Below are 27993 nucleotides of genomic sequence, written 5' to 3'. Positions count from 1 at the left end.
GTCTTCGGTGACTGAGTTGAATGTTGACCAAGCCAAGGTATATCAGGATTTGAACCCTGTGGAGGTTCTCGATCTTTTTAGATGTAGAGAGTAGGGAGAAGGGAGTCACCCAGGATTTATGGATGACCTGGACAAGGTAATAGGCAATGCTAAGGGCATGGAAATGTAAATGCATTGGAACACTGGGTTGTCAATCTGCAACTGTAGTTGCATGACAGAGAGATCCAGTGACTTTGGCATCCTCATCATCTGGTCAGTTATCCTGCACTCATGCTGTAACAGAGTGTGAAATGTTCAATAGCTCAAGAAACAAGTCATATCTGATAATAAACTGTCCATGCTATGTCTCATATGCTGAATGGTGTGCTGTGCAGTAATGATGATCAAATAATCTCTGTATCTGGAATAACAAGATTTGGTCAAAGTTGACCTGGAGCATCTAGTACCACCGTGTCTACAATGCCTGTATGGCCAATGGCCTCAATGTCTAGAGTGTTGAGATCAACAGTGCTCCCTGAAGCAAGACCTGGAGCTTGAAGACATCAGAACATTACTTTGAAGCTGATCTGCAACGGGATTGGGAGGAAGACAATCAACATGAACACCGACATGGTGGAGATGGTATGGTTGGCAGCAGTCTGGAGGCTGGCGGTACTTTGGAAAACTCCTGTTAAGTAGGAGAGGCTGAGACTGTCACCATCAGGACAGGTGAGTATTCCAAGATTTCACCATTGGAAACATTCCCATCAGACTGTCGATAAGAAACACTGACTACCACCTCTTCAACAGAGGAAATCTGGGAAACTTGTGATTGATGATGTCATGGTTCTTCCTGAGAAGCAGCTCTCGAAGACACACTCTTTGAACAATGCCAATGAGAAACTGAGCCCTGAAGGCAAGTGCTGCCTCAACTGCCAAATGCTAGACAATTCATACTGGCCAGAGGCTGTTGTCAAAAACTGAAAGTAGCCAACAAATGCAATTCCTTCATTGCTGCTGCAATGGCAGACAAAAATCATTTGGCAGTTTGGGTGGGAAGCCCTTTATATAGGGTTGGTGGAGGTGAGTGAGGAAGGAGACTCCGCCCTCCACAACTGCCATCTGCCGGCCTGAGAGGGAGTTGGCCAGGCAAGTCCAGCTCCATCAGGACTAAGCCTGAAGGAAGGAGACTCCACCCTCCACAACTGCCATCTGCCGGCCTGAGAGGGAGTTCGCCAGGCAAGTCCAGCTCCATCAGGACTAAGCCTGAAGGAAGGAGACTCCGCCCTCCACAACTGCCATCTGCCGGCCTGAGAGGGAGTTGGCCAGGCAAGTCCAGCTCCATCAGGACTAAGCCTGAAGGAAGGAGACTCCGCCCTCCACAACTGCCATCTGCCGGCCTGAGAGGGAGTTGGCCAGGCAAGTCCAGCTCCATCAGGACTAAGCCTGAAGGAAGGAGACTCCGCCCTCCACAACTGCCATCTGCCGGCCTGAGAGGGAGTTCGCCAGGCAAGTCCAGTTCCATCAGGACTAAGCCTGAAGGAAGGAGACTCCGCCCTCCACAACTGCCATCTGCCGGCCTGAGAGGGAGTTGGCCAGGCAAGTCCAGCTCCATCAGGACTAAGCCTGAAGGAAGGAGACTCCGCCCTCCACAACTGCCATCTGCTGGCCTGAGAGGGAGTTCGCCAGGCAAGTCCAGTTCCATCAGGACTAAGCCTGAAGGAAGGAGACTCCGCCCTCCACAACTGCCATCTGCCGGCCTGAGAGGGAGTTCGCCAGGCAAGTCCAGTTCCATCAGGACTAGCCTGGAAGAAGGAAGAGCCCTCCCTCCAATCCATCTGCCTTGGTCCAGGCCTTAGAGGGAGAGAAGAACGACTGGACCTCATCCCCATTCCCTCCATCATTCCCTTCTCCTTTTGTTTCGTGTCTTTTAGATTGTAAGCCTGAGGGCAGGGAACTGTCTGATTAAAAATAATATTGTAAGCTGCCCTGAGAGCCATTAGGGCTGAAGGGCGGGATATAAATACCTCAATAAATAAATAAAATACTGCCTTTGTAATGTTCTAAAAGTTCTAAATGATGCACTGTGCAGTCACTGTGCAGTCTCAGCCAATTTGCACGAGTCACAGAAGCCATGAGGAAGAACTAAGTAATGTCTTCTGGCCTTACCCTTCCCCAACCCAAGACATAAAGAAAATGATGTTTCCACTCCTGTCCCACCACCACACGAGGCTTTGACAAGAACTTACAACTGGAGTCCTGCTTCTAATTGTCACAGCATCACTCACTGGCAGGATAGGGAGTAGAAACATCATCATTCTTGTGCCCTGATCAGAAAATGAATGGACATCCTTCACCCAATATGGCTGCTGGCTCTTAAGGTGGCCTGGAGTGGCATTTATGTAGTTTTACAATAAATCTACATAGTGTTAGTGAATACAGAGCAGTTATGGATCTGTAGTTACAAATCTCTAACTACTGTAGTAGGTGCCAACCCTGATTTATAAACTGATATTATCTCATGCAAAATCCACTCTGGGTTACACGCGGTTTGTAACCATTAGCAACAGATCTTATTGTATTGCTCTGTGCCCAGGAAGTAGGCAACCCATATCCAACCCAGGCTTCTCCCACAGCTTTTCAAGAACAGGATTTTCCTGAGTTGCCTACTGCTTGGGCATGGAGCATTGCAACAAGATTCGTTGCTGATGGTTATAACCCACATGTAACCTGGTGCATATTTCTTGTGTGATAATCTCCTAAATCTGCCTGTATGATAGGGATAGGTAAAAAGGCACTTTGAGTTGTTGTGAAGATTTACCAGTGCTTGAGAAATTATATATATTGAAATGATAAGCAGTTGGTTTTCTTCATTGGTATTTTGGTACTCTATATCAGAATTTGTTACATATTAATATTATTTATCAGCCTTATTGTTAATTTTGCTTTAGATGAACAAGAACGAGAAGAAACCAGACAGATGTATGTGGATCTTAACAATAACATTGAGGTAAAGAACAAAGACAAAAGATTTCAGAATAATGTAATGGAGCATCTCTATTAGAATATATCAAGGAGTCCTCAGTAATGGTAGAAATAATCTTGGGCTGCATTCCACATTCTCTCAGGCATTCTCAGTTGTCTCTTTTACCAAACTCTATCTCTTACTTCCACAGCCTCATAGTTATTTGAAGAAATGAAATAGATAAATGCAATTAAAGAAGGAAGGAAAGTGATGAGTAATGGCTGGCCCAGGAGTAATCTAGGACTGTGGACAGATAGTACAAAATTGGTTTGGTCTAGATTGGCAGCTGGTCTATTGTGTGAGTTTCTACAGCAGTTACTTCCCTCCCCCTTCTCCCGCCTCATATATACATGCATCAAATTGCTGGGAGAAATTTCTCACACTTTTGATCTGTATTACCAATAACACAATTAATATTATAATTAAATATAATTAGTCAGCATTATTATGGCAATAGGGCTGAATTGAAGATTAGGTGGGAGGCCTACATCTAAAAATCCTAGCTTCTTTTACCTTGTTTTAGAAATGCCTGGAGTGGCACATTCAAGGAAAAAAGTGGAAACTTTGAGGGAAGGGTTTACTTCTCGTCTCACTTCTTTTCCACAGGTACATTTCTCTATTTGGGTTTCCAGATGTGCTTCCTGTTGTTGGTAAAAAATAGCAGAGGAATTGTTTATACATGTTTTTTTCTACCTAGATTCATAGAATCATAGATTCAGAATCAAAACATTCCCTACAAATGGCCATCCAACCTCTGTTTAAAGACTTGTAAAGAAGGAGAGTCTACCATCCTGCAAGGCAGCCTGTCCCATTGTTGAACAGTTCTTACTGTTAAGAAGTTTTTAATCTTTAGCAGAATCTTTTCTTGTAATTTGAATCCATTGACTTTTGTATTCTAGTCTCTGGAGCTGATGAAAAAATGTTGGTTTAATTTCAGTAATGCCATGAATTAAAGGATTTTTTTTAAAAAAAATCTTAAGAAACAATTGATAGTGACTGCCTGCTCTAAATTCCATTCTATATTTTTTGTTTCCAAACATTTATTTGCATCTTTCAGAGAATGATACAGGCCTTCGAGGAACTTCGTGTACAAGCAGAGAACTCCAGACTGGAAATGTATTTTAAATGTGAGAGTTTAAAATTACATTTTATGTGTTGTATGCTGTAGGTTATCACTTTGTCCCCTGCTGCAGAACCAAAAAAGCCTAACGAACAATGGTCAGTATGAGTTGATAAATGGTTTGAATAATAATTTTATCTGCTTTCCTGTTTGATTCTATACAACAGCCATTTTAAACTCCTTGAAATTGCTAAAAGGGACAAGTAAAATGGCTTTTCAAAGATAACCAGTGTTCTTTGGCCTGGGATTTCTAATTGTTATTCCATATTTTGCTAGCTTTATTTGCTTTATTTTAAACATATCTGAAGCAAAACTAGTGAAATTGCTTGTATTTTGTATTTAAATACTATTAACATTGGAAGACATTACACAAGAGTCAGTCCTGCATACAGTCAGGAATTACCCTTCTTAGAGGGATTCTGGCTTAGATATCTGGCACATTAAATATGACTTTGTCGCTGGGCCCCTGGCTCTGTCGGTGGGGTGAGGTGGTCCCATAGGATCCATAGGGAGAACAAGACACTGAAGGATGCTTCCAACAACTTTAATAAACACAACAGAAGCCTGCAGGCAACCGAACTCCGACAGTTACGCCACTGCCCCAAACAACACAAAGTCATAGCCAACTGGGCTTCTAATAAACCAGAGTCCCTTAAAACAGCGGTGGTTTAGGGTGTCTCGACGTCCGAGTCGTATAAGGTTACATTGGATTCCGGGTGTGGATGGCCCTTTGCTTCATGGGCCACGGGCCAGCACCTGCCTCTAATATCCCACCGCAAGCGAGGCCCGGGTAGAAGAACGGTACGAGCTTGATAGGGCTCGGGGTCATTAGCAGTGGGGTGCTCACGCAAAGGAGGCCGCCAACTTCTGCCCGCCGGGTGCGTCTCACCTCTTCCACTGGGGCCGTGGCGATGGCCTCTTAGATGATGTCGGGTAATCTCAGCTGCAAAAGCGTCCCACACCCAAGCCTCTACCTCGGCCTCATATCCTGTTGTCTCTGTCTCCCGCGACGCAGTCTGCCTCCCTGTTTCCACTTGCTGCCCGCCCCCCGGTGCCTCCAGCGTTTCTCCTTTTCTATCTCCTGGCCCCGCCCTCTCCTCCACCTCGGTTCCTGCCCCAGCTGTTGCTCCTTCCCCTGACCTGCTCCCGCCCCTTTGGGCATCCTCTAGGTCCTCCAAGGCGTCGTCCTCCATGGCGGGATCCCAACCCGACTTCTCACCCTCTTCTACCCTCTGACAAACTTGTAATATGTCTGCTCTTGCCTTCCTGAAAAATGAAACTGGAAAGAGGCTGCTGCCAGACTGACCATCCTTCTGTTTATTGTGATTTTGTTTCTCATTGCTTTGATATTTCCTTCAGTTAGCATTATGTTTAGTATAAGAATAAAAAGGGTTGTTTTTATTGATTTAATTATTATTACTTTTTTAAAATCTGGGAAGTAAAAGAAGAAGCAGAAAAAATGGCACAGCTTGACAAAGAACACAGAAGAGAGATGAATGCCATGGAAAAGCAGGTTTATTATTGTTAACTAATATTTGTAACACAAGTTAATTATAAATAACGTATAGTTTGCAAAAAAACACAACAAGAACCAAAATCCATCCTTTGGTAATATCTTTATTGGAACAAGCAAAAGACAGAATAGTTTTGAAATATATTTAGTCTGAGGTCTCTTCTTGAATTCATCTGCAATGAATGACTCACATTCGACTCACCAGTGCGTGCACTATAGAGTTGTTTAATGACACATTTAGACAGATAATATTCTTCTTTGTGATCTGTGTGACTCACAGAAATGGGCTATCCTGCACCTGTGCAATGCATTGTTCAGAAGCTTCTAAAATCTTTTAGAAGTATTTTGCCTACCTCCAGCAATCCCACCTAAGGAGCTCCCAGTTCCTTTTCATCTGCCAGTGCAGCAGCTTCAAAGAAACCACACTCTTCAGCTACTTTCAGTTTTCAATCACAGACTCTGGCTGCTTCAATCCCAATGTTAGCTGGCCTCTTCAGATTGCCTAGTGTCTGGCAGTGGAAGCTGCCAGTCAAGTCAAAAGGACAAGCACTGCACTTTTAATCTTATGTAAAAAAGGAATCATTCCATGGTGATAGGCAAGAAAGTAATCTGCCCTGTAAGCCCATGACCCCCCCCCCGCCACTCTCATCCATTCAGCCATTACTGTGAGCACAAACAGTTATGCCTGATGGAATTTTGTAAACTCTTTGGCATTGTTTTCCTTTTTTCATCTCTTAGATCTTTTGTTACATGCCCCTAGGTTTTACTATCAACATCCATGGGTCATATCAAAATCCATAATTTTGGTCCCAAAATCTGCCCTTGACGTGAGGTCAATTTATAGTCAAGTATATATGGTACACTTTAGGAGCCATAGTTTATGAGCCTCATGATTTCATATTCTTTGGAGGCTGTTTTTTTAACTGAAGGACCAGTGTTTTCAGAAATGATAAGTACAGCTTCCCATGGTCAAAGGGAGGGTGGGAATTGCCCTGGAACCTTCTGAAATCTTTCTCCCTCAGTTTAGTTTTAACTTTAAACGTTCTCACTGTCACAAGGTTCTAAGATTATTTTGTAGGATGTTACACAGAACACAACACATGAAATTGAAATGTGAACTTAAAATTGTCTGTGTGCCATATCCTAGACATGCTTATTTAATATTTGTATGTGTCAATTATTTTTCATTTTACTAGGTATCATTATTGACAATGCAAAATGGAGAAAAAGATGATAAAATGAAACACATAAGCATTCATTTACAGGAATCAAGAGAGCTAATTGCTGAGTTAGAAGAAGTACGAAGTAAGCATTTTATAACTACTCCAAATAGCAACAGCAAGTACATTTCTATACATTATAAAGTACAAACAACCTTTATAAATACTACCATAATAAGTACAGACAACGAGATCAACTTGATGCCTGGAGTTTTAGACACAACTTCTTGGGTCCGTGTCCATGGTCTAATGCTGGTTGATAGGAAGCATAGAGTTGGAAGATACCACAAGGGCCATCCAGGCAACCCCCTGCCATGCAGGAACTCACAATCAGTATCCCCGACAGATGGCCATCCAGCCTCTGTTTAAAGACCTCCAAAGAAGGAGACTCCACTACACTCTGAGGGAGTGTGTTCTACTGTCGAACAACCCTTATAATTATAATCTAAATGGTTTGCTAGGTTAGAGAAGTGAACACAAGGTTGCCCTCAGAACCTTGGCGTGTTACAGACCGCCCAAAACGGGCGGTCTCGTGCCGCTGCTGGTTGCTGCGTCCGGGAACTGCAGCAACCAAACCACGTGGTTCCTGGGCACAGCAAGAAAGAAGCGCCAAAATGGCACTTCTACCTGCGCCCCGGAAGAGGTACCGCAAGGTGTGCACTTGCGCCGCCACTTCCGGCGCACGACGTCCGGACGCTGTGCATCCGCAATGTCAAAATGGCGGCACCCATCTGTATGCGGTGCCGCCATTTTGACGTACTCGTTACGTGCAAGGGGTAAGGCGTGTCAGGAAGCACCACCCCTCGCATGTAACGACGGCGCCCCATAGGGCCTGTCCGGAACGCGCCCTTAATTATTTTTCTTAGTTGGGATGTTGGTATGCACAACTGTCTCTTATATCATGAAGGCAGGTGTCAGCCATTCTTTCTCAATGAAAACTCCACAGAATGATTGCTGTTTTAAAATTACATTTGTATATAACCTCACCTTTGCCAGAGGTTATTCCATGCCTTCTTCATTACAGCATGATGTGGGGTTTGTAGAGGAATCCTTTTGTTGCTTCGATTACTAAATAGCTGGGTGTCAGAAATTTTTGTCAGTCTGCTAAAGATATTTTCAGAAACTGACCATTAAATCCAGGTCTGTCCTATGTCCACCATTATTATTATTATTATTATTATTATTATTATTATTAACCTTTATTTATAAAGCGCTGTAAATTTACACAGCACTGTACATACAATCTTTTTAATTGGACGGTTCCCTGCCCTCAGGCTTACAATCTAAAAAGACACGACACAGAAGGAGAAGGGAGTGGTGGTGGGGAAGGGGCCTGTCTAGTAAGATAATACATATAAAATACATAGCAATACAGGAAATGATTCAATAAAACAGACAACAAAAGAACATCAAATAGCAAGTGACAATTATGCAATGCCTGGGAACGCTTCTCTGAACAGGATGGTCTTCAGCTCCGTTTTGAAGCTGGTTAAGGAAGTGATGGCTCTTGCTCGTGGGGGAAGAAGGTTCCAGGAGTGAGGGGCAGCAAGTGAAAAGGGGCGAATCCGAGATGGGGCAGAGGAAATCCTGGGCTGGGACAGCAGACCTTGACTACCAGAATGGAGGGCCCTAGTGGGAAGGTGAGGGGAAATAAGGTCTGATAAGTAGGGAGGGGCCAGCCCATGGAGGGCTTTAAACGTTGACAGCAGGAGCTTATACTGAATGCAGAAAGGGAGTGGGAGCCAGTGAAGGGATGCCAACACAGGAGAGATGTGGTCAGAGCGGTGGGTGGATGTGATAATGCATGCAGCTGAATGCTGGACAGAAATTAAAGGACGGAGGTGACTTTGGCTCAGCCTTTGACTTAGGCTCAGGAAGGATATCCTTGGCTTCAGTGAGAGTATGGTTTGCTAGCCAGAGCATATTTGCTATACTGTACTAAAAAGACTAACTACATTGATTTAACTGGAAAAATAATATATCTTGTTGGTCAGATTGTGACATATCCTTTTCACACAGTCCTGTAAAAATGACTGACTTTTAAAATGTTTAATACTTAAAATTTAGAACAACAAGATGAGATACTGAAAGAGTCACAAAGCAAAAAACAGAGCTTGTTGACAGAACTGGTAGAAGCTAAAAGTTCTTTGCAAAAGACAGAGGTATGATCTTGGAATATGTTTTGTAAACCTAGCAGAAGTACATCTTATTCCCTGCCACCCACCTCCAGTGCAATTTCATTTTAATTTTGTTATTTATCTTCCCTCCCACATCTCCTCTCTTTTCTCTTCTATCTAGGTCTTTCTCTTTCCTCTATGCAGGTGCTCATGTAGTCTTTCCTTCTCCTTATTTTCCTCTCTTAACTTAAGAGACAACAGGAGCATCTCTCATTCTCCCCCCCCCCCCCACTCTCAATTGCTTGAACAGTCTGGGCCCCCTAGAGATGAAAATATCAAATGGAGTGGCCTAGAAGGCTTTTGGATAAATTAATATCCTAACGCCAACTACAGATTCCTTTCTAGTAATCAGAGAAGTTTAGAGAATTCTATCACCTAGTGACTGAAGATGATACTACAGACAGACAGATTTAAATTAATTGTAATTATTCAGGAAAAAACCCCAACCCAGAATAATCCTGAGGTGCAGACTACTTCTATTGCCCCCTTTTGCATTCGTGAATTCACAGGAGCTGTGTTGAAAACAGAGATTCACACATATGTCAATTTCATTATTGTTGATAAAATCAAATACAAATTAAATTATAAACATAACAGGCAAATTGTTATAGGTAATTTAATTGTAGAAGTTTGTCATAATATATAAATTGAATAAATGTGATATTACTCTTTATTCTTATTAGGATACTTTAAGGAGTTTAGAAACTGAGTTGCAAGCTGCAGTGAAAACATTAATTCAAGCCAATGAACAGAAAGAAGTGACAATAGAAGAGCTTAAACAAACGAAAATTCTTCATGCATCAGATATTAATGAACTTCAGAGTAAAGTTTTTAATTTGAAGGAACTGCTAGAGAAAGAACAAAAGAGGTAAAAATGGCACTAGATGTAAGTAAGAAAACATAACATAACACTGTGATGAATTGTGACTATCGAGTTTGATAGAATGTATACAGTGTGGAACATGCAGATCTCTAAGTGTGTTTGGACTGCAATGCCCATTACTTAGTTAGTGTAGTTCTTGGTGATGGAAGATGCACATAGCAGTCCAACATTTTTCATCACTGGCAAATAATTTGATCTGTTTTTCATCACATATTCTGCTAGTAGGAAATTGGTGCAATCCAATTCCATGCATGTGAAGTCCTTTTCTTATTGAAGAGGGGACTTCACATACATTGAGGGGAAGATTAGCACAAGAATGGAGAACATATAGCACTCCAGAGGCTTTTGGAATATAGGTCCCATGATCTCTCACTATTATCTGTGCTGACTAGAACTGATGGGAACTAAACCCTTTCAACTTCTAGAAGGCCACACTTTCCCTTCTTCTAGTTTAGCAGTTCTCTCTGCAGCAAATACTGCAGTAACTTTGCGATGAATGAGGAATGACAGGGTTAATTCTCAAGTTAGTGTCCTGTAAAGCATCAGGTTATACTCCTAGTCTCTTACCAACTATCAATTCCTTCTTCAAACACCAAGGCCCTTTTCCTGATCACTGAATAGTTTTTTTTTTTAATTTTAGGAAACTGTTACTGAATAGACTTGTACAATTACGTTCCAAATGTATTTTTGCCCTTATGAGTGGTCTACAGTCCAGTTGAATAGGTTGGTGGAAGGCCAACTACACTGGGGATGAGGATTTATTTTTTGCCCCATGATGAGCCACATCACCATGCTTTCAGCTGAAAATGGGCCTCAGAGTTTGCAAAATGATTGGAAGACTACTTCTGGTTTTTACTTTAGGTTTTTTTTGTTTTTTCAAAGAGGGCCGGACCTGCAGATGAGAATATGCTTGTGGGGGGAAAAGACAATATGGATATTGAATATGTATTTAATGACAAAAGTTCACAGTATGCAGAGAGAGGTATGACTGACTACCAAAACTTTTTAGGTTTTGTTGCTGTGCAGTAAATATAGTAATGGTGGGAAGGGAGGTTATTAATTTGATAGAGAAAGTATTATAACAGTTGCACACATCTGACTCTCAATTTTTCTAATTAATTTGCTCAATTGGTTACAAAGGTGCTGGTATTTTACCCTCCTAGAGCAAACAGCAGCCACAAAGAGTGGGGCATACTAGTTTAGATTCCCAGTAAATCTAGGTGTCCAAACTCCGTGAATGTATTTAGTTAATAAACAAAATGGAAAACCTATTGCAGATCTCTGGGCTGAATTTAGTTTTGAAAAAGTTGCATTATAGTCATGTATATTTCCTGAAATAATTTTTAGTTGTGTAATTTATCTGTAGTCATTTCAGTTAATGAGAGGATAATAATTTGAATTTTTAAAATATGTTTTGCCATTTGTATTAGCTTTACACAAAATAGCTGTTCAACAAAAATAGATATGTGAAATACTGTAAGTACTGAACAATAATAAGGATGTTGAGCACATCCTAACTCTTTCCTGGTAAAACTAGTAGGTTTAAAAGCTTAACCTTGACTGAAAAGTGCTAAATGTATTTTTATTGTCTTTAAAATAATTTGAAAACGTAACGTTATTGAATAGTATTTAAAACATATAATTGAAGGAGGCTAAATAATAACAACAACAACAATAATAAAACAACCACTTTTTAAACCAAGAAAAAAAATAAGATAGATAAGCTACCTTCCAAGCATTCTTGTGCATTACTCAAAATTCAGGCTTTTTACTAGTTATTCCAATTATATGGTGCACCATAATCTTTTAAATGAACTCCAATGATATCCTGTGTTTTATAAAAGTATTTAAAAAATCTTTGATTTCTCCTTTTATGCACTGACAAAAAGAAAAGAATGACACAGCAAAGAGAGTTGTCAGTAGGAAAGAAACAATAGAGCTATTACTTACCTATCCACATGTTCATGACATTATTTCTGTAATAGGCATTTAGTGAGCAAGTTCGTGTAGTATACAGTGAGCCCTTGGTATCTGCTGGGGTTTGGTTCCAGAGCCCCTCCCCCCCATGGATACCAAAATCCATGGATGCTCAAGTCCCATTAAATACAATGGCATAGTAAAATGGTGTCCCTTTTTTAAAATGGGAAAATTAAGGTTTGCTTTTTGGAATGTTCTGTATATATAATATTTTCAAGCCATGGATGCTTGATTAAATATAATGGATACAGAGGGCTGACTGCATATATCTAAGGTAAGCTGCTATTGTTGTTCCTCCTGCAGCTGCTCTTGGTTGTACAGGAGCCATCCAGATACCAGACCTTGTTTCTAACAGAGGTTTATCATTGGGCAAGCTCTTGTACAACCTGGGACAGCTGTAGGAAGAATGATCATAAAACTGAGAGTGGTTCACCACACCCTAGAGACAGATCCACCAGTCACCTTTTTTAGCTTATATTTCCCTTCAAGTTCATAGGCATCTGACTTGTTGATTTAGCTTACGCTGATTGTTAAATCATACTCTAAGCATTTCAATTATTTTAATAGGCAGAAGGAATTAAATGATGCATCAGATATATTGTTTTTGGAACTTCAGAAGAAATCAGATGAACTAGGTATGTTGTTCAAAAAAATGATGAAACTTTAAGAACTAATCATAGTTTACATTGCAGTGTTAATTTTAGTATCTTAATTGCCATTTCAGTCTTTTTGCAACCAAGCTGAATATACAGCGCTTCACTAGCACAGTTCCTGCTTAAATCCGCAGTTCCTTTTTTTCTGCAACACCAGCAGCATTGGGGGAACTGTTCAGAGTTATTCTTACCTTCCTATCAATTTTGGACTGTTTCTGGTTTGTCCTTATGGTCGGTGTTTTCGCTTGGTATTCTTTTGGATCTTTGGCTTTGTTCTCGATGACCCTATTCATCCCTTGGACTTTTGGTCGGCTTCTGACTTCTCAGCTTGACTTGGCCATTCTTGAAGACATCCCTTCAGCATTGCAGTTTGTATTGATGGTGTTGCTCCTTCACTGAACAAATGTTACACATAGCTCAAACCTTAGATTTGCAAGTCAAGCATCAGGAGGCAGAACCACCAGACCCTGTATATTATAGGATTCAAAATAAGGTATCTACTCCAGCTTCATTTCCAGTTCTTTATTTGCTATTGAGGTTTGTTCACAGGTCTGGAGTACTCCATCTGAAACACCTACTACCTTGAGAAAGACAGACAGACTGTATCATGTGATGGAGTCTGAGCTGGACTAGTTACTTCACCATCCGAAGTCTGATTCCATCATGGCTGAGGCTGCTGAAAGTCCTTACAAAAGAAAGACACTACTACTTTTGATAAACAAGGATGAAATTCAACAACATGGCCAAAATATTCTACACTTTTTTGGCCCTTTGCTTCCACAATGCCACCTGCTCAAGCTTGCATGGGGCATACCATCAACATCTATGGGAGGAGATAATACCCCTGCTTGCCAAGCATCTTGAGGAGGACGAACAACTGGCTGGGGCTCCCCAGACAGAGGTTCATTTCTTTGCTGCTCAGATGATAAACTCTGGTTCCCTCTTGTTTTCAGAACCCTTTGGTGAAGAAATTTTGCAGATGACATCGTTGTCAATGATGCATTTAGGAAAACTAAGGCCCTGTACAGATGGGCAAAAAAGCACGTACTCAGTACATGCTAGGGTTGCCTGGGAGCGTCCTTTTCAGATGCTCCCTAACCCTAGTACGTACTGAGTATGTCAAAATGGCGGCACCCTGTCTACATGGGCGCTGCCATTTTGACGTAATGGCTGCATCACATCCAAACGGCGCAGCGCGGCCGTTACATACTGGCGCCACTGAAAGGCGCTTGTGGCGCCCTTTCATTGGCGCCGAAAGGAGCTCCAAATTGGAGCTCTTTTCACACCGCATATTGCTGGCGCGGCCTTTACATGGCTGCGCCAGCAATACTGAAGAGAAAGGGGCCGAGCGGCCCCTTTCTCTGTCTCCCCGCCGCTGTTGGTGTGTCCTTGGGGCATGAACCCCCAAGGACACCCCTTTCCCGGCCACGGGGAAGTGCCGTTTTGCCGCTTCCCCGAGGCCTGGAAAAGCAGCAGATCAGGGCCTCCGGGGCTGCTGCTGTAGCAGCTCAGGCCCTGATCTGTCGGGGAAAGGGGTGGGTGCAGGCCACCCCTTTATCCCGCATAATACTATCTTTATTTGGTCCCAAAAGAGACAGATTTAAGGTAGTAGAGTTAATGTTTGAGCCTTTAAAAAAATCTCCAACTCTAAAATGGAAACTGGTATACAAAGCTGATTTAGAGCTGATTTGTTAGTGGTAAACACTTGATGCTAGATCCATCCATAACAATCCTGGTTCCCCAGTATTTATACCTTTCTCTCTGGCAAACATGTAGAGGATTTTACAAAAACACTTAAAAAATTTAATGTGAAATATGTTTATACTAAAATGTATTTGTTGCAAGAAATTTGTTTCTAAAAGAGTTAATCACCAACCTTCTTTACTTGTAAAAACTTAAATATTTAAGAGTTGTGTGGATTTCAACAAATTTATAAGGTAAAGACCAAAAACAAATAATATTTACTTTCTTTAATCTGTAACATTACATTATTATGTTATATCCATTTCTGTTTATTGCAGAATTGGTGGTGAAACTGAAAAATGATAGAGAAAAACAGGTTGAAGAAATGGCAAGAGCATTGGTAAGGATAACATTTCACTGGCCTCAATGGAACTTATTTCTGAATAGATATGCATGAGATTGCTGTATTACGGGGTGAGCAAAGTGTAGCCTTTCAGATGTTGCTAAAATGCATCTTCCCCTATGTCTAGCCAATGTAGATAATGGTGAGTGATACCTGAAGGTGCAGTTCAGCAACATCTGAAGGATTGTACTTTACCTGCCTCTACTCTATTAGCTGTTTATTGCATTGCTGTCAAAATAATTATTTCTCTCATGGTTTCATGATCTTTGATTATTCTGCTAGTTAACAGTTGTTATGTATTGATAAGAAATTCATTTTATATAATTGCTTTTAAATACAATGGATATGCTTTATTACAAAATGGTGTTCAAATATCTTTACACTTCAGGAAAGTTCAAATGAAGTTCAAAAAGATTTGAAGCATCAATTAGAATGTGCACAATCTGAATGTATTCTCTTAATGAAGGAAAAAGAAAGTAGAAATTCTAATGACTCCATCATGAAGGTTAGACTATTTTGTTTTCATTTTCAACTTAAACACAGATGGAAAACATTTACAATATATTGAAGGGTGCTTCCAGATGAGTCTTTTACTGTACAGTCTGAGTGTCTCATTCGGAGAAAACTATGGAAGGTCCAGAAGACATAATCTTCCATTTGCAGCCTTTTCAAATTCCTCTTCCATCTTTCCTCCTACTAGAGAAAATACATTAAGGAAAAGAAGGATTAGATATATAATAGATTTCATTTCTCACCAGTAAGAGTCCTCTATCTGGAAGCAACGTAGATATTCTACAAGATATGTGTACAAAGGAGAATTGGACAGTATGTATTTTCTTAGAAAAGTACCTTGGAATGATACTATAGGATTTTTGTTGCCCCTGTTTAGTCTCACACAGTAACTGAATCTGTGCTAAAGTTCACAGTGTGTAACTGCACAGTGAGTGAGAAATTACACCAGGTAATTTAAACCCTGTTTTACAGATAGAAATTATGTTTTATGCGTAATTCTTTCTGTAATTATCCTGATTTGTAGGGGTGACTCCAGAAGTAGTCTTCTTGTGAGTATCCCCATTTCTGTTCCACAACATTGGCCACTGTTGAAGTGTGATGAATATTATTCTTTATTGCATCAGTGTGCTTTGTTGTCCAGCCTAAAAATGGTAATCAAAGAGGCCTGTTCTTCTGTAAAAGCAGAATACATTTTTATAAAATTTACCAGTGACTAAGGTATATAACTAATCAATCAAAGAAGTTATATCTGTCTCAGGATTATCACTTTATCAGTATCAGACTTGGGTCACCTTAGACACTGGTGCAGTGCAATTTGCAGTAATATGCCAGTAGAGGGATCCTAGCACCCAATTGTGAACAAATGATACTCGGATTAAAAGTAAAGAGTTGATCAAATCCTTCTTCAAATTGGACTCTGTAGTACATAATCTCTCTCTCACACACAGTCTTATTTAATTATTTAAAAAAAATTATATACTGTAATTATTGTATTGGTTTCCAATGTGTTTTACAATAACAAAATCAGATTTGTAGGTATGCAAAGAGATATTGTAGTGCCCTTGAGACCAATTGATTTGTAAGTAGTTATTCTGCCCTCACAATGGTGGCTTATTCATAGTGTATTGTGGCACTGAAGAATATAAATTCTGACTGTTTTATTCTGCTTGTCTAACACCATTCCAGAGCTTTATTATTTAAAAAATGATTGAAATGTAATCCTGTGGAGATATTTTCAACTCTAATTCTATTCCATTAGTGACTGACTTAATTTTGAGCATCACTACTAACAATTTTAAACAGGTGCAACTCCAAGAGCTTTTAGATGGAAAACAAGTTTTTGAGAAAACCTTTGAGAAATTACAAAAAAGAGAAAAAGAACAAAGGGATATTGTTCAGATCAGAGAGGTATGTAGACTGTTATGTATATTTTGAAATAGAAGCTGCATATAATCCTTTCCCCTAACCGTCTGTATCTCTTCTGCCTACACACTTAGTACCCTCAGTGCAGAACTAGCCCTTTCATCAGGCAAGGTTAGGCACTTTCCATTCTCATCACCTGTCTATGGAATCTTGTTGGCTGCCATGGCCTCCCAGAGGACTGCATTTGAAGAAAAACATATACTTTGTGTTGCTTGCCTGTCACCTAGGGTTGCCATAAGTGAGGACCTCCAAACCGGGACAAATGTAGGACAAATGCAGGACAACGTTTTCAAATGTAGGACACATTTTATAAAAATGGAGGACACTCAAAAATTGAGGCTTTTTTAGAAATGTTAATATAAATCCATGTTTCTTAGGCATGATCAAAATGGAGGACATTTTGACATTATTCGTAGACAGATCACGGAAATGTACTTCCCTTTCTGGCCACCCCCCTCTCCCCATTCCAAACAGCACATTTGAGCATTGAACATGGCTTTATTTTAACATTGCCTCTTGCATATTTCAGAGGCTTATTCCACAACCAAACCCTTTGGTCAAGGGACTTTGGTTTTTCTTCATTTTGACTTGTTTTGTCTGTATTCCTCCCCACTAAATAAAGGAGACATGAAATGGAGTTAATGGGTACAAGTTGTTCAACAAAAATGTGAGACTCTGTAGGCAAGAGGTGCACCATGTTAAGAACTGCATTAAGCACACTTAGGCTGATGCCACACTGCTTTCACTCTCATCACTCCATCCTATGGAATCCTGGGATTTGTAGTTTGTTGTGGTGCCAAGGCTGGGCTTTGAAATCTCAGGCATAAGAGAGGCAAAAGGCTTGGGCTGCATCTACACTGGAGAAATAATCTGGTTTGAGACCACTTTAACTGTCTTGGCTGAATGCTATGGAATTCTGGGAATGGTGGTCTGTTCCAGCACCACAGCAGAATGGCAGTTAAACCCCTGGAAAGCTCTCTGACCAAGGTGACCAATGCCCTCACCCCAAAATGTAGGGCACCCAAGCAAAAATATGTAGGACATGGCCAAAAATAAAAGCTAAAAACACCCATGTAATTATAAATCCATGCTTCTTAGCCATGATCCAAATGGAGGACATGTCCTGGAAAAGGAGGAGGATGCCTGGTCACCTTGTCTCTGGTCCAAAACACACTGCAGAAATAAAACAATGCTGGACTGAAATGCCCAGAGTTCCTCACCAAAGCTGCATCCACACTGAGGAAATAATCCAGTTTGAGAGTGACTTAACTGTCCTGGGTTAGTGCTGGGGAATGCTGGGAATTGTAGTACATTGTGGCCCCAGAGCTATCTCTGACAGAGAGTCCCATAACCCTCCAAACGTAGTTGAACTGCAGTGCCCAGAATTCCTCCCCAGGTGCATCCACACTGAGGAAATGGTCCAGTTTGAGACTGCTCAGTGCTGGGGAATCCTGGGAATTGTAGTCTATTGTGGCCTCAGAGCCATGACTGACAGAGAAGTCTCAATGTGTCCCAAACACTAGCATTCCCAGGATTCCCTAGCACTGAGTTAAAGCAGTCTTAAAGTGGGTTATTATTATTCCTGCAGTGTGTGTGAGAGATATAAAAGCTAGGGACTGGATTCATTTGGAGGATCTCTGTGTCCAAAACACACTGCTTGGACTGCAAGGGCTCAGTGCTATGGAATCCTGGGAATTGTAGTTTATTGTGGCACCAGAGCTCTCTGACAGAGAAGGCCAAATGCCTCACAGACCCCAGAATTCCAGAGCATTGAGCTTTGGCAGTTAAAGGGGTCTCAAAGTGCAAGGGGGGGGGGGGGAGAGAAAAGCCAGGGAGTGTGAATGAGCTCTGAGAGGAGGAGGAGGAGGAGGAGGAGGGAGGGAACCAAGGGAAGTGGCCAGGACCACCAGAGGAGCCCCTGCTTTTCCTCATCATCGCAGCCTTCTCACTGCTGGCAAGAGGCTCTGCCCCCAGCCAGGCAACGCCTCCATTCAGTCTCCTTTTGTCAAAAGAGCTCTGGTGCCACAAGAAACTACAATTCCCAGAATCCCATAGCACTGAGCCATGGATGTTTAAGGGGGGGGGGGTCAAACTATTTCTGCAGCCTTTTGCTACCCCAAAGCCTTCTATTATTTACCAGCAACTTGCAAGGCAAAATCTCTTCCTTCCAAGCCCTTGAAAACCAACCCAAGTGGAGGGGGGCTGATTGCTTCTTTCCCATTGGTCAGCTTCCGGAGAAATTTGCATATTACAAGTAAAGGTGTTTAGGGCCTCAAAAACGACCCTGTGATAAAGAATTACAACAATACTGAGTGGTAGACATTTAAAAGATGAGGCATTTAGACTCCCAGGGAAACAGGAACGATTGATGGCCTTTTTTTCTTTGCTCACTGTAACCTGAAAGTAATGCCTTTTGCAGGGTATATATACCAAGTGGGCTGGCAATAGCTCTGAGTGGCAGCTGTCTTGAAGCCCTGCTCTCTAGGCTTAAGTCAGGCAGGGAGGCGGGGAGGGTGGCACACAGCCATGGGGAGGAAGGGGTGGAGCTGCCTCCAGGGCCTTGCTGGGGGGGAGGTCCCAGGGGAGGGGCCAAACTGGGGCGGGACTGTGTGGCCCCGCCCCAAACTGGGAAAGTCCCGCCCCCAGGCAGGATATGGCAAGCCTACTGTCACCTGTTGTGTCAATAGCATTTTTCATCCTACCTTTGGGCATGAGAGACCTTGGGCTGCCACTAGTTAAATATCACCCCAGAGTTTTAAAACTCAAAGGTAGCTATGAAATTGCTTTCTCAATAGGAAATAAAACACATTTACATTCTACCCCAACAGTGTCACCGAAGAAGCAGATTGAAATCCATGAAAGTTTATGCTAAAAATAATCAGTCAGAAAGTTGATAGAAGATTCCCCCCCACTTTTTTGGTGGGGGCTAAAACAGACTAACATAGCAATAGCAATAGCAATAGCAATAGCAATAGCAGCTTCATTTATAATAATAATAATAAGGTTTATTTATATACCGCTTTTCCAAAGTAGATCAAAGCAGTGTACAACAGGAAGTACAATACAAAGTAAAACAAACAAACAAACAAACATAACAGGCCTCTCTCCCCCTCAAGACGGTGGCTGAAGGGAGGGCTTTTCTTCTTCCAGGCAGGCAGTTGGAGCTTGCCTGCCTCTCTCCCCTCAAGATGGTGGCTGAAGGGAGGGCTTTTTCTTCTTCCAGGCAGGCAGTTGGAGCTTGCCTGCCTCTCTCCCCTCAAGATGGTGGCTGAAGGGAGGGCTTTTCTTCTTCCAGGCAGGCAGTTGGAGCTTGCCTGCCTCTCTCCCCTCAAGATGGTGGCTGAAGGGAGGGCTTTTTCTTCTTCCAGGCAGGCAGTTGGAGCTTGCCTGCCTCTCTCCCCTCAAGATGGTGGCTGAAGGGAGGGCTTTTTCTTCTTCCAGGCAGGCAGTTGGAGCTTGCCTGCCTCTCTCCCCTCAAGATGGTGGCTGAAGGGAGGGCTTTTCTTCTTCAGGCAGGCAGTTGGAGCTAGCCTGCCTCTCTCCCCTCAAGATGGTGGCTGAAGGGAGGGCTTTTCTTCTTCAGGCAGGCAGTTGGAGCTAGCCTGCCTCTCTCCCTTCAAGATGGTGGCTGAAGGGAGGGCTTTTCTTCTTCAGGCAGGCAGTTGGAGCTAGCCTGCCTCTCTCCCTTCAAGATGGTGGCTGAAGGGAGGGCTTGTCTTCTTCAGGCAGGCAGTTGGAGCTTGCCTGCCTCTCTCCCCTCAAGATGGTGGCTGAAGGGAGGGCTTTTTCTTCTTCCAGGCAGGCAGTTGGAGCTTGCCTGCCTCTCTCCCCTCAAGATGGTGGCTGAAGGGAGGGCTTTTTCTTCTTCCAGGCAGGCAGTTGGAGCTTGCCTGCCTCTCTCCCCTCAAGATGGTGGCTGAAGGGAGGGCTTTTCTTCTTCAGGCAGGCAGTTGGAGCTAGCCTGCCTCTCTCCCCTCAAGATGGTGGCTGAAGGGAGGGCTTTTCTTCTTCAGGCAGGCAGTTGGAGCTAGCCTGCCTCTCTCCCTTCAAGATGGTGGCTGAAGGGAGGGCTTTTCTTCTTCAGGCAGGCAGTTGGAGCTAGCCTGCCTCTCTCCCTTCAAGATGGTGGCTGAAGGGAGGGCTTGTCTTCTTCAGGCAGGCAGTTGGAGCTTGCCTGCCTCTCTCCCCTCAAGATGGTGGCTGAAGGGAGGGCTTTTTCTTCTTCCAGGCAGGCAGTTGGAGCTTGCCTGCCTCTCTCCCCTCAAGATGGTGGCTGAAGGGAGGGCTTTTTCTTCTTCCAGGCAGGCAGTTGGAGCTAGCCTGCCTCTCTCCCCTCAAGATGGTGGCTGAAGGGAGGGCTTTTTCTTCTTCCAGGCAGGCAGTTGGAGCTAGCCTGCCTCTCTCCCCTCAAGATGGTGGCTGAAGGGAAGGCTTTTTCTTCTTCCAGGCAGGCACTTCATACTGAACTAAGCAGTCTCTAAGCGGTTTACAACTGTAATCTAATTGCTTCCATCAACCTGGGTACTCATTTTAGCGACCTTGGAAGGATGCAAGCCTGAGCCAAACTGTGGCATTGTAATGGCGGCGCCCTGTCTATATGGGCGCTGCCATTATGACGTCATGGCCACGCCACCTCCAAACAGAGCAGTGCAGGCATGATGCCTGCACGCTGCTGCAGGACGCTTGTGGTGCCTTTTAAGTGGCGCCGGAAGGAGCTCCGAAACAGAGCTCCTTCTGCTGCTTGTATCGCTGGTGCAGCCTTTACATGGCTGCGCCAGCAATACAAAAGTGAAAGGCCCCTATCTCTCTTTCCCCGCCGCTGTCCCATGAAGCCCCAAGGACACCCCTTTCCAGGCCATAGGGAAGCGGATTTTTGCCGTTTCACTGCAGCCTGGAAAAGCGGCGGATTGGGGCCTCTGGGGCTGCCGCTGTGGCCACTGAGGCTCCAATCCGTCGGGGAAAGGGGTGGGTGCAGGCCACCCCAAAGGGGCGATCTGTATCCTGCCTTTGTTAATAGTGGTAACACCTACAGTATCATCTGTTGTGATTACTGCTTTTGCAGTACCATCAGAGTTGCCTAGTGACTGCTAAGTCCATTTTTGGGACAATCTTTGACAGTACTGTGTATGATGCCTGCTGTGATATGGTCTTGTTGGATTTGACTTACAGCAACTCTACAGCTACAGATGAGATCGCATCCCTTTCTGTGATTGTTGCAGGGTCTAATGTGATAGAGGCTCAACATGCTCACTCCAGTTCTAAAAACTCAGCATTGCAATTTCTTTTCCCCTCAATCCGAAGAAGAAGAAGAAGAAGAAGCATTCACAATTAAGAGAAAAATAGAAATCTAAATCTAGAGTTATCTTCTGAATCTTCGACTGTGAGGAAGGAAGTCCCTTCAATAATGTCTCTTGATCCGACAATATCAGGGATCAAAAGTCTAGTAGTCTCAGGTCAGCAAACGTTTAATAGTCTTAGTATCATCTGAAACTCTTGGAGCAACTGAATTGTCAGTATTGCTTACTCCACAATTGCCAGCATCTTACTGGTCTTACTCATCCTCTCATAGAGACTGATACCATCATCATAAATTTGGTCTTTGCTTGCCTCACTTAGATTACCCATGATACCATAGTTGATCTCAGTATTGTAGCAGGTCATGGTGGTCACCATGTAGTTTGCTTCACCATCCTCATGTTCTCATGTTACAGCTACACTCTCAGTTCAATCTCCTACACTATCTCCAAAACCTACAGTTACTCCACAAAGGCCATCTTCAACAACACCACATTTGTCTCTTTTTTTCTGTTCACAGCACTTACATGATCATTTGCCACTGTATATATAATAATAATAATAATAATAATAATAATAATAATGTTTATTTATATACCGCTTTTCCAAATTAGATCAAAGCGGTGTACAACAGGAAGTACAATACAAAGTAAAAAAATCAACAAACAAACATAACAGGCCTCTCTCCCCCTCAAGATGGTGGTCGGAAGAGGGCTCTTAGTCTTTCAGGCCCTGGCCTCTCTCTCCCAAAGATGGTGGTCGGAAGGAGGGCTTTTCTTCTTCCAGGCAGGCAGTTGGAGCTTGCCTGCCTCTCTCCCCTCAAGATGGTGGCTGAAGGGAGGGCTTTTCTTCTTCCAGGCAGGCAGTTGGAGCTTGCCTGCCTCTCTCCCCCCAAGATGGTGGCTGAAGGGAGGGCTTTTCTTCTTACAGGCAGGCAGTTGGAGCTTGCCTGCCTCTCTCCCCCCAAGATGGTGGCTGAAGGGAGTTAACAGTGCTTCCTAGTATGCTACCAATGACAGTTAGTCAGACCATTGCTTCTTCCATCTCTGTCCTTTTCTTCATAACTTTCTGCACCAATACTGTCTTTTCTAGTCCAGTATGCTCCAACTGATACTTAACATCAGGCAAACACCTTTAATTAAGATTATAAATTCAGCATCTTCCTCCCTTTCCTCACCTTCACCATTAACCTGTTCTCTCTAATACAGAGTTCATTGATTCTGTTATACTGTTTTCTCCTGAGGCTCTGGTACTATCCATGGCTAAGTCATTGGGTCTGAATATCACTGTCTCACCAGCTCCAGTTGCCGATCCTATTTTTGGGTGTGTAATTTGCAAGATTTTTTCCTTCTACCAGCCTTAAAGAAGATAATTAAGCAGTGTTAGTTTAAACCTGGTTCTTTCCTCCTTTATCCTATCATCTGCAACAATTGTATATGATCCAGAAAAAGTGCAGCTTTCTTATCTACACATCCTGTACCTAATTCTCTCATTGTGGAAGTTTCATTGTGGAAATGAAAGGTGGTAATAAAGTCCATACTACACCAGCAGACAGAGAGGGGAAGAGGATGGTTGATTGTCATTGATTTTATTCACCTTCTGCTTTGGCACTTTGAATTTCAAACTTCCAAGTGTGTATGCCACTGAACAAACAATTTCTGTGGAACAAAATGCTTGCAGTCATTTCATACTCATCTAATGACAAGAAAAATGTTGCAACTTTACTGTTACAAGAAAACCAAATTTATGGCACAACAGATAGAGTCAGCCAAGCATGTCACAGATTGCTGAAAAGGTGATGTCAGGTTCTGTTACTCCATGGAGATATGTTTGGGTACACTCAGCTGACATATCTAATGACCCCAGAAGGTGGATTAAGGACCTCCCATGCAATGGTGAGGGATTGTTCAATTCTTCTTCATGGTCTCTGTGACTCACACAAATGGGTTATTCTGTGCCTGTGCAGTGCATCTTTTGGAACCTTCTAGAGCAGTGGTTCCCAACCTTCCTAATGCCATGACCCTTTAATAGAGTTCCTCATGTTATGGTGACCCCCAACTATAAAATTGTGGTGTCTCTGTTCTTAAGACCATTGGAAATATGTGTTTTCCGATGGTCTTAGGGAATCCCTGTGAAAGGATCATTTGACCCCCAAAGGGGTCGCAACCCACAGGTTGAGAACCGCTGTTCTAGAGCTTTACATAAGCTTTTGATGGTAGCCCTGCCCACCTCTAGCACCTCTATATAAGGGGCTTTCCACCAAAACCACTACAGTTGTCCCTCCATATTCGCTAGGGTTAGATCCCCGTGAATATGGAAAAACGGCAAATAACAAAAACACTGCTTTTACCTGAGAGGACACCTCTCTAGGAATCTCTAGGTCCTCCAGTGCAACTCTGTGGTCAATGCCCAACATACACTGAACACAGAATGGCACTGGAGTAGCTACAAATGGTTTTTCAGTGCAACTTTTAGTTAAAGTTGACCACAGAGTTGCACTGGAGGACCTAGACAGTCCTAGAGAGAACATATTAATGAAATCCATGAATAATTAAATCCGCAAATATCAAAGCCACAAATATGGAGGGATGACTGTAGTTCCTTTTCGTCAGCCACTGCAGCAGCATTGGTAGCAACCACATTCTTCAGATTTATCAGCCTTTGTTGGCTGATTCTGGACTTCAAACAGTTACTAAGGAAGGTGAAAGAAGAAAGTGAAAAGGCAGACTTAATGCTGAACATAAGAGAACAAAAATAATGACCACAGAGGAACTACATAAATTCAACTTAGACAATGAGGAAATTGAGTTCCTGTAGCTTGGATCAAACATGGATCAGAATGAAGACTGCAGTCAGGAAATCAGAAGGAGAGTGGAAATGGGAAGGGCAGCCATGAAGGCAGTAGACAAGATCCTAAAGAGTAAAGATATACAACTGAACACCAAAGTTAGACTCGTCCAGTCCATTTTCCACCCATCATTAGGTATAGATGTGAGAACTGGACAGTAAAGAAGGTAAGTAAGAGGAAAATCAAGTCATTTGAGATGTGGTACTGGAGAAGTGTGCTGAAGATACTGTGGACAGCTAAAAAGATAAACATGTGGGTTCTTGAGCAGATAAAGTTGGAAATCTCCCTGGAGCCAAAGATGATCAAATTGAGCACATTGAAAAGCAGAAAACTGAGGAGACAAGCTCCATGTACTCTGAGATGGTCAACTGTTATTCAGTATTTTTAAAATGGCCAGCACATTTTAGCTTCACTGAGGGAAGGTCTTCTTCAGGGGCAAGAAAGAAACACAAATACATTAAAAAGACAGGCTGTACAGAAAGGGACTAGGCAAAGATGTCCATTATCTCCACTTTTGTTCATTATGGTGATGGAAATCCTTAACAATAAAATAAGGGAAGATACGGATATCAGAGGAATACAAATAAAAGGACAGCAGTATAAGTTGAAAGCCTTTGCTGATGACTAAAGGGCTGAACAGGCGGTGTTATACGCTGGCCTCGGGACAGAGTGGGGGCATGGCAGCCACACAACACACGCCCTGACACTGTCCTAACACTGGCATCATGTCATGCACCCGACTGCATAGTGGGCAGTATCACGGCGCTCCTTTGGTATGGCATCCAGATGACACACACAAAAAGGAGCACTGGAAAGTCCTGTGGCGGCAGCAAAGGCGTCCTTTTTTTGGCGGCATTTGGATTGGGGTCGCGGCAACCGCATGCAGCAGCCTACAGAGGTAGCAAAAAGAAGCTGCAAAAAGTGGTATCTTTTTTGCTCCCTGGAAGGTGTGTCATAGTGCACCATTATGATGCCTCTTTCGCTCTGTGCTGTTTGGGTGCTGCGCCAGAGTGACGTCATCTTGGTGTACAGCGTGTAAATGGGCACGTGCCAAAATGGCACCATGGGGATGGGGTCACGGTATCGAGTGTGCGGACACTTCTGATGTCTACTTTGCCTGGGTGAAGGGCACAATATGCAGTCTTGTGCTCATTGCAGAACTTTTAGTGATCATGACATTCCTTTCAAAGTGGCTACAGAAAATGCAGGCCTATGACTAACATCTTCAATTTCTTTCTCCTGTTTGCCTGATGAAACCAGTGTGACTTTGAAATTTGCAACATGTAATTGTGCATTTTGGTTGGTCCAATAAAGGTATCATTATTTGGATGTTATTGGATTTGCTATATGGCCAACATGGCTATCCCTAGAGGTTGTTTACCTGTGATACCCCACTAGTCACTTGTCTCCTGGATGAAGAGGAGCCTTTGGTGCACATCCTTTGGTGGGTTCAGTTAATCAACTACTACCTGACAGCTGCATTGTCTAGTCCACATTTTATGAGCTTTTTTCTTTGCAGGCCTCAAAGGCCTGACTAAAATCAAGTTATGCTATATCCACAGCATTTTCCTCATTTACCAAGTGGGGCAAAAATCCCCTGGCAAGATTAACACTCCCAATGTCTACTTGGTTGGGTGAAAGGCACAATATGCAATCTTGGGCTCATTGCAGAACTTTTAGTGATCGTGACATTCCTTTCAAAGTGGCTACAGACTGTCTCTTTCATTATCTTCTCTAGAATATTTCCTGCTATTGATGTCAAGCTAACTAAACTGTAATTATTTGGTTCCTCTTTCCTGTCCCTGCCCTGCCCTGCCCCTCCCCTCCCCCCTTTTGAAGATGGGGACAACATTTGCTCTCTTCCAGTCTGTGGGGACTTCTCTTGTTCTCCAGAAATTCTCAAAGATTGTTGCCAATGTTTGTCAAGAATCTGACAGATCCTGCCATAAAAGTGGTTTGCTGATTTATCTCTTTTTTGGAGTAATGCTATTTATATAGGGCTGACCCAAACTGGCTATGTTTCTCATCATACCTATGGACCATGTTATGTCATATATATCTTTTTGTGAACAAAATATGTATAGAGTTTGTTTAAGCAATTAGATGTGGTCAGTGTCTTACTAGGAGCTGTGATAGTGGATCAGGTCAGAACTAAAACATGGAGAGCACATTAACCTTTCCTCATGCAATTCTTTTGTGAGACAAAAAGCAGGATTCAGGAGAGATTTTAATAAGAAAAAACTACATGAGTTAACCTTCTTCCCCAACAGAGCCATGATCCTGGTCTGATTCTAACCCCCAGTAACAACTACTACTGTTAACTTCTTTAAAATCAAAGGAGAAAACTGCAAATTGCACTTTAAAAGCTTTGATCCAGTAGAGGGGGTAGTTCGTGTATTGTTAAGACCTTCTGCAATGAAATGAAGGGGAAATGTGACTAGTTTTATCAATATGTGCTCTCAATATTTAAATATTAACACATACTCAGAAGGGTTCATAACAATATGATTTATAGTAGTTGTGTTGAAAGCAATTTATTTTTTATTTGGCAACTGTATTGTCTGTTTCTTGGAAATCATACATAATAAATATATATTTTAAAAATTTTTTATCTACAGAAAGAAATACATGATTTGGAAATGCAGTTATCTGGTGCATATGAAAATAATGAAAATTGCTTACAACAACTTAGAACAGTGAAAGCAGAACTTGAAAAAGAAACGTATGTTTAAACTGGTATACCATTGTATTTTAAAACAAGCAATGTTGTTTATAAAGGCTGATTAATTTAATATTGTTTGTTTTGATGTGAAGGGAATCTAGCAGTCTACCAAAATTGTTATGCAAAGTGCAATGTGTTAAATATGTGATTGATCCAGTGCATTGATATTAACAGCAATGTTTCATTTTGATTTAGTAGTTCTTGACACAAAATCTCACAACAGACCCTGTAAAAATGGAAACATATGATAGTATCTTTTTATGTATGTTACAGGCAATAGCTCACTTACTCACATATACATTTAATATAAATTTGCCACAGGACTTTTCCTATCTACTAAAAAATCTAACACATCCATTGTTTTAAAACTAGTAATGATGTACAGTTAAATCCAGAATGGGGAAAAAAAAAGAATTTGGTGATATTCTGATTTCTAAAAGTATGTTACTTTTAAGGATGCAGTATACAGTTTGTGCTTTCACAACTGACTTTTCAATTTTGTTTTCATTATAACCCTATGCTGATAACTTTGGAACTTGCTAGAATTGCTAGGGAAGACC

The 27993-nt window shown here is 42.3% G+C and overlaps 1 protein-coding gene across 6 annotated transcripts in view; it reads left to right on the top strand.

Moving 5' to 3' along the window:
• Nucleotides 1-27993, top strand: part of SYCP1 (synaptonemal complex protein 1) — an 80647-nt gene that overhangs the window by 17371 nt on the left and 35283 nt on the right. For all 6 annotated transcript variants that reach the window (XM_089514336.1, XM_089514339.1, XM_089514337.1 and 3 more), the window contains exons 8-18: nt 2931-2989; nt 4062-4131; nt 5564-5637; nt 6834-6942; nt 8925-9019; nt 9718-9902; nt 12462-12529; nt 14569-14630; nt 15022-15138; nt 16449-16553; nt 27330-27433. In XM_089514336.1, coding sequence (XP_089370462.1) covers nt 2931-2989; nt 4062-4131; nt 5564-5637; nt 6834-6942; nt 8925-9019; nt 9718-9902; nt 12462-12529; nt 14569-14630; nt 15022-15138; nt 16449-16553; nt 27330-27433 — 1048 coding nt within the window. The remainder of the gene's footprint in view (nt 1-2930; nt 2990-4061; nt 4132-5563; nt 5638-6833; nt 6943-8924; nt 9020-9717; nt 9903-12461; nt 12530-14568; nt 14631-15021; nt 15139-16448; nt 16554-27329; nt 27434-27993) is intronic.

Source organism: Sceloporus occidentalis, unplaced genomic scaffold (genome assembly GCF_023333645.1).
Source record: "Sceloporus occidentalis isolate IW3139 unplaced genomic scaffold, rSceOcc1.0.p SCAF_3, whole genome shotgun sequence".
NCBI lineage: Eukaryota > Metazoa > Chordata > Lepidosauria > Squamata > Phrynosomatidae > Sceloporus > Sceloporus occidentalis.
Note: the sequence above shows the minus strand (reverse complement) of the source record. Positions and strands in the feature narration are given on the sequence as shown.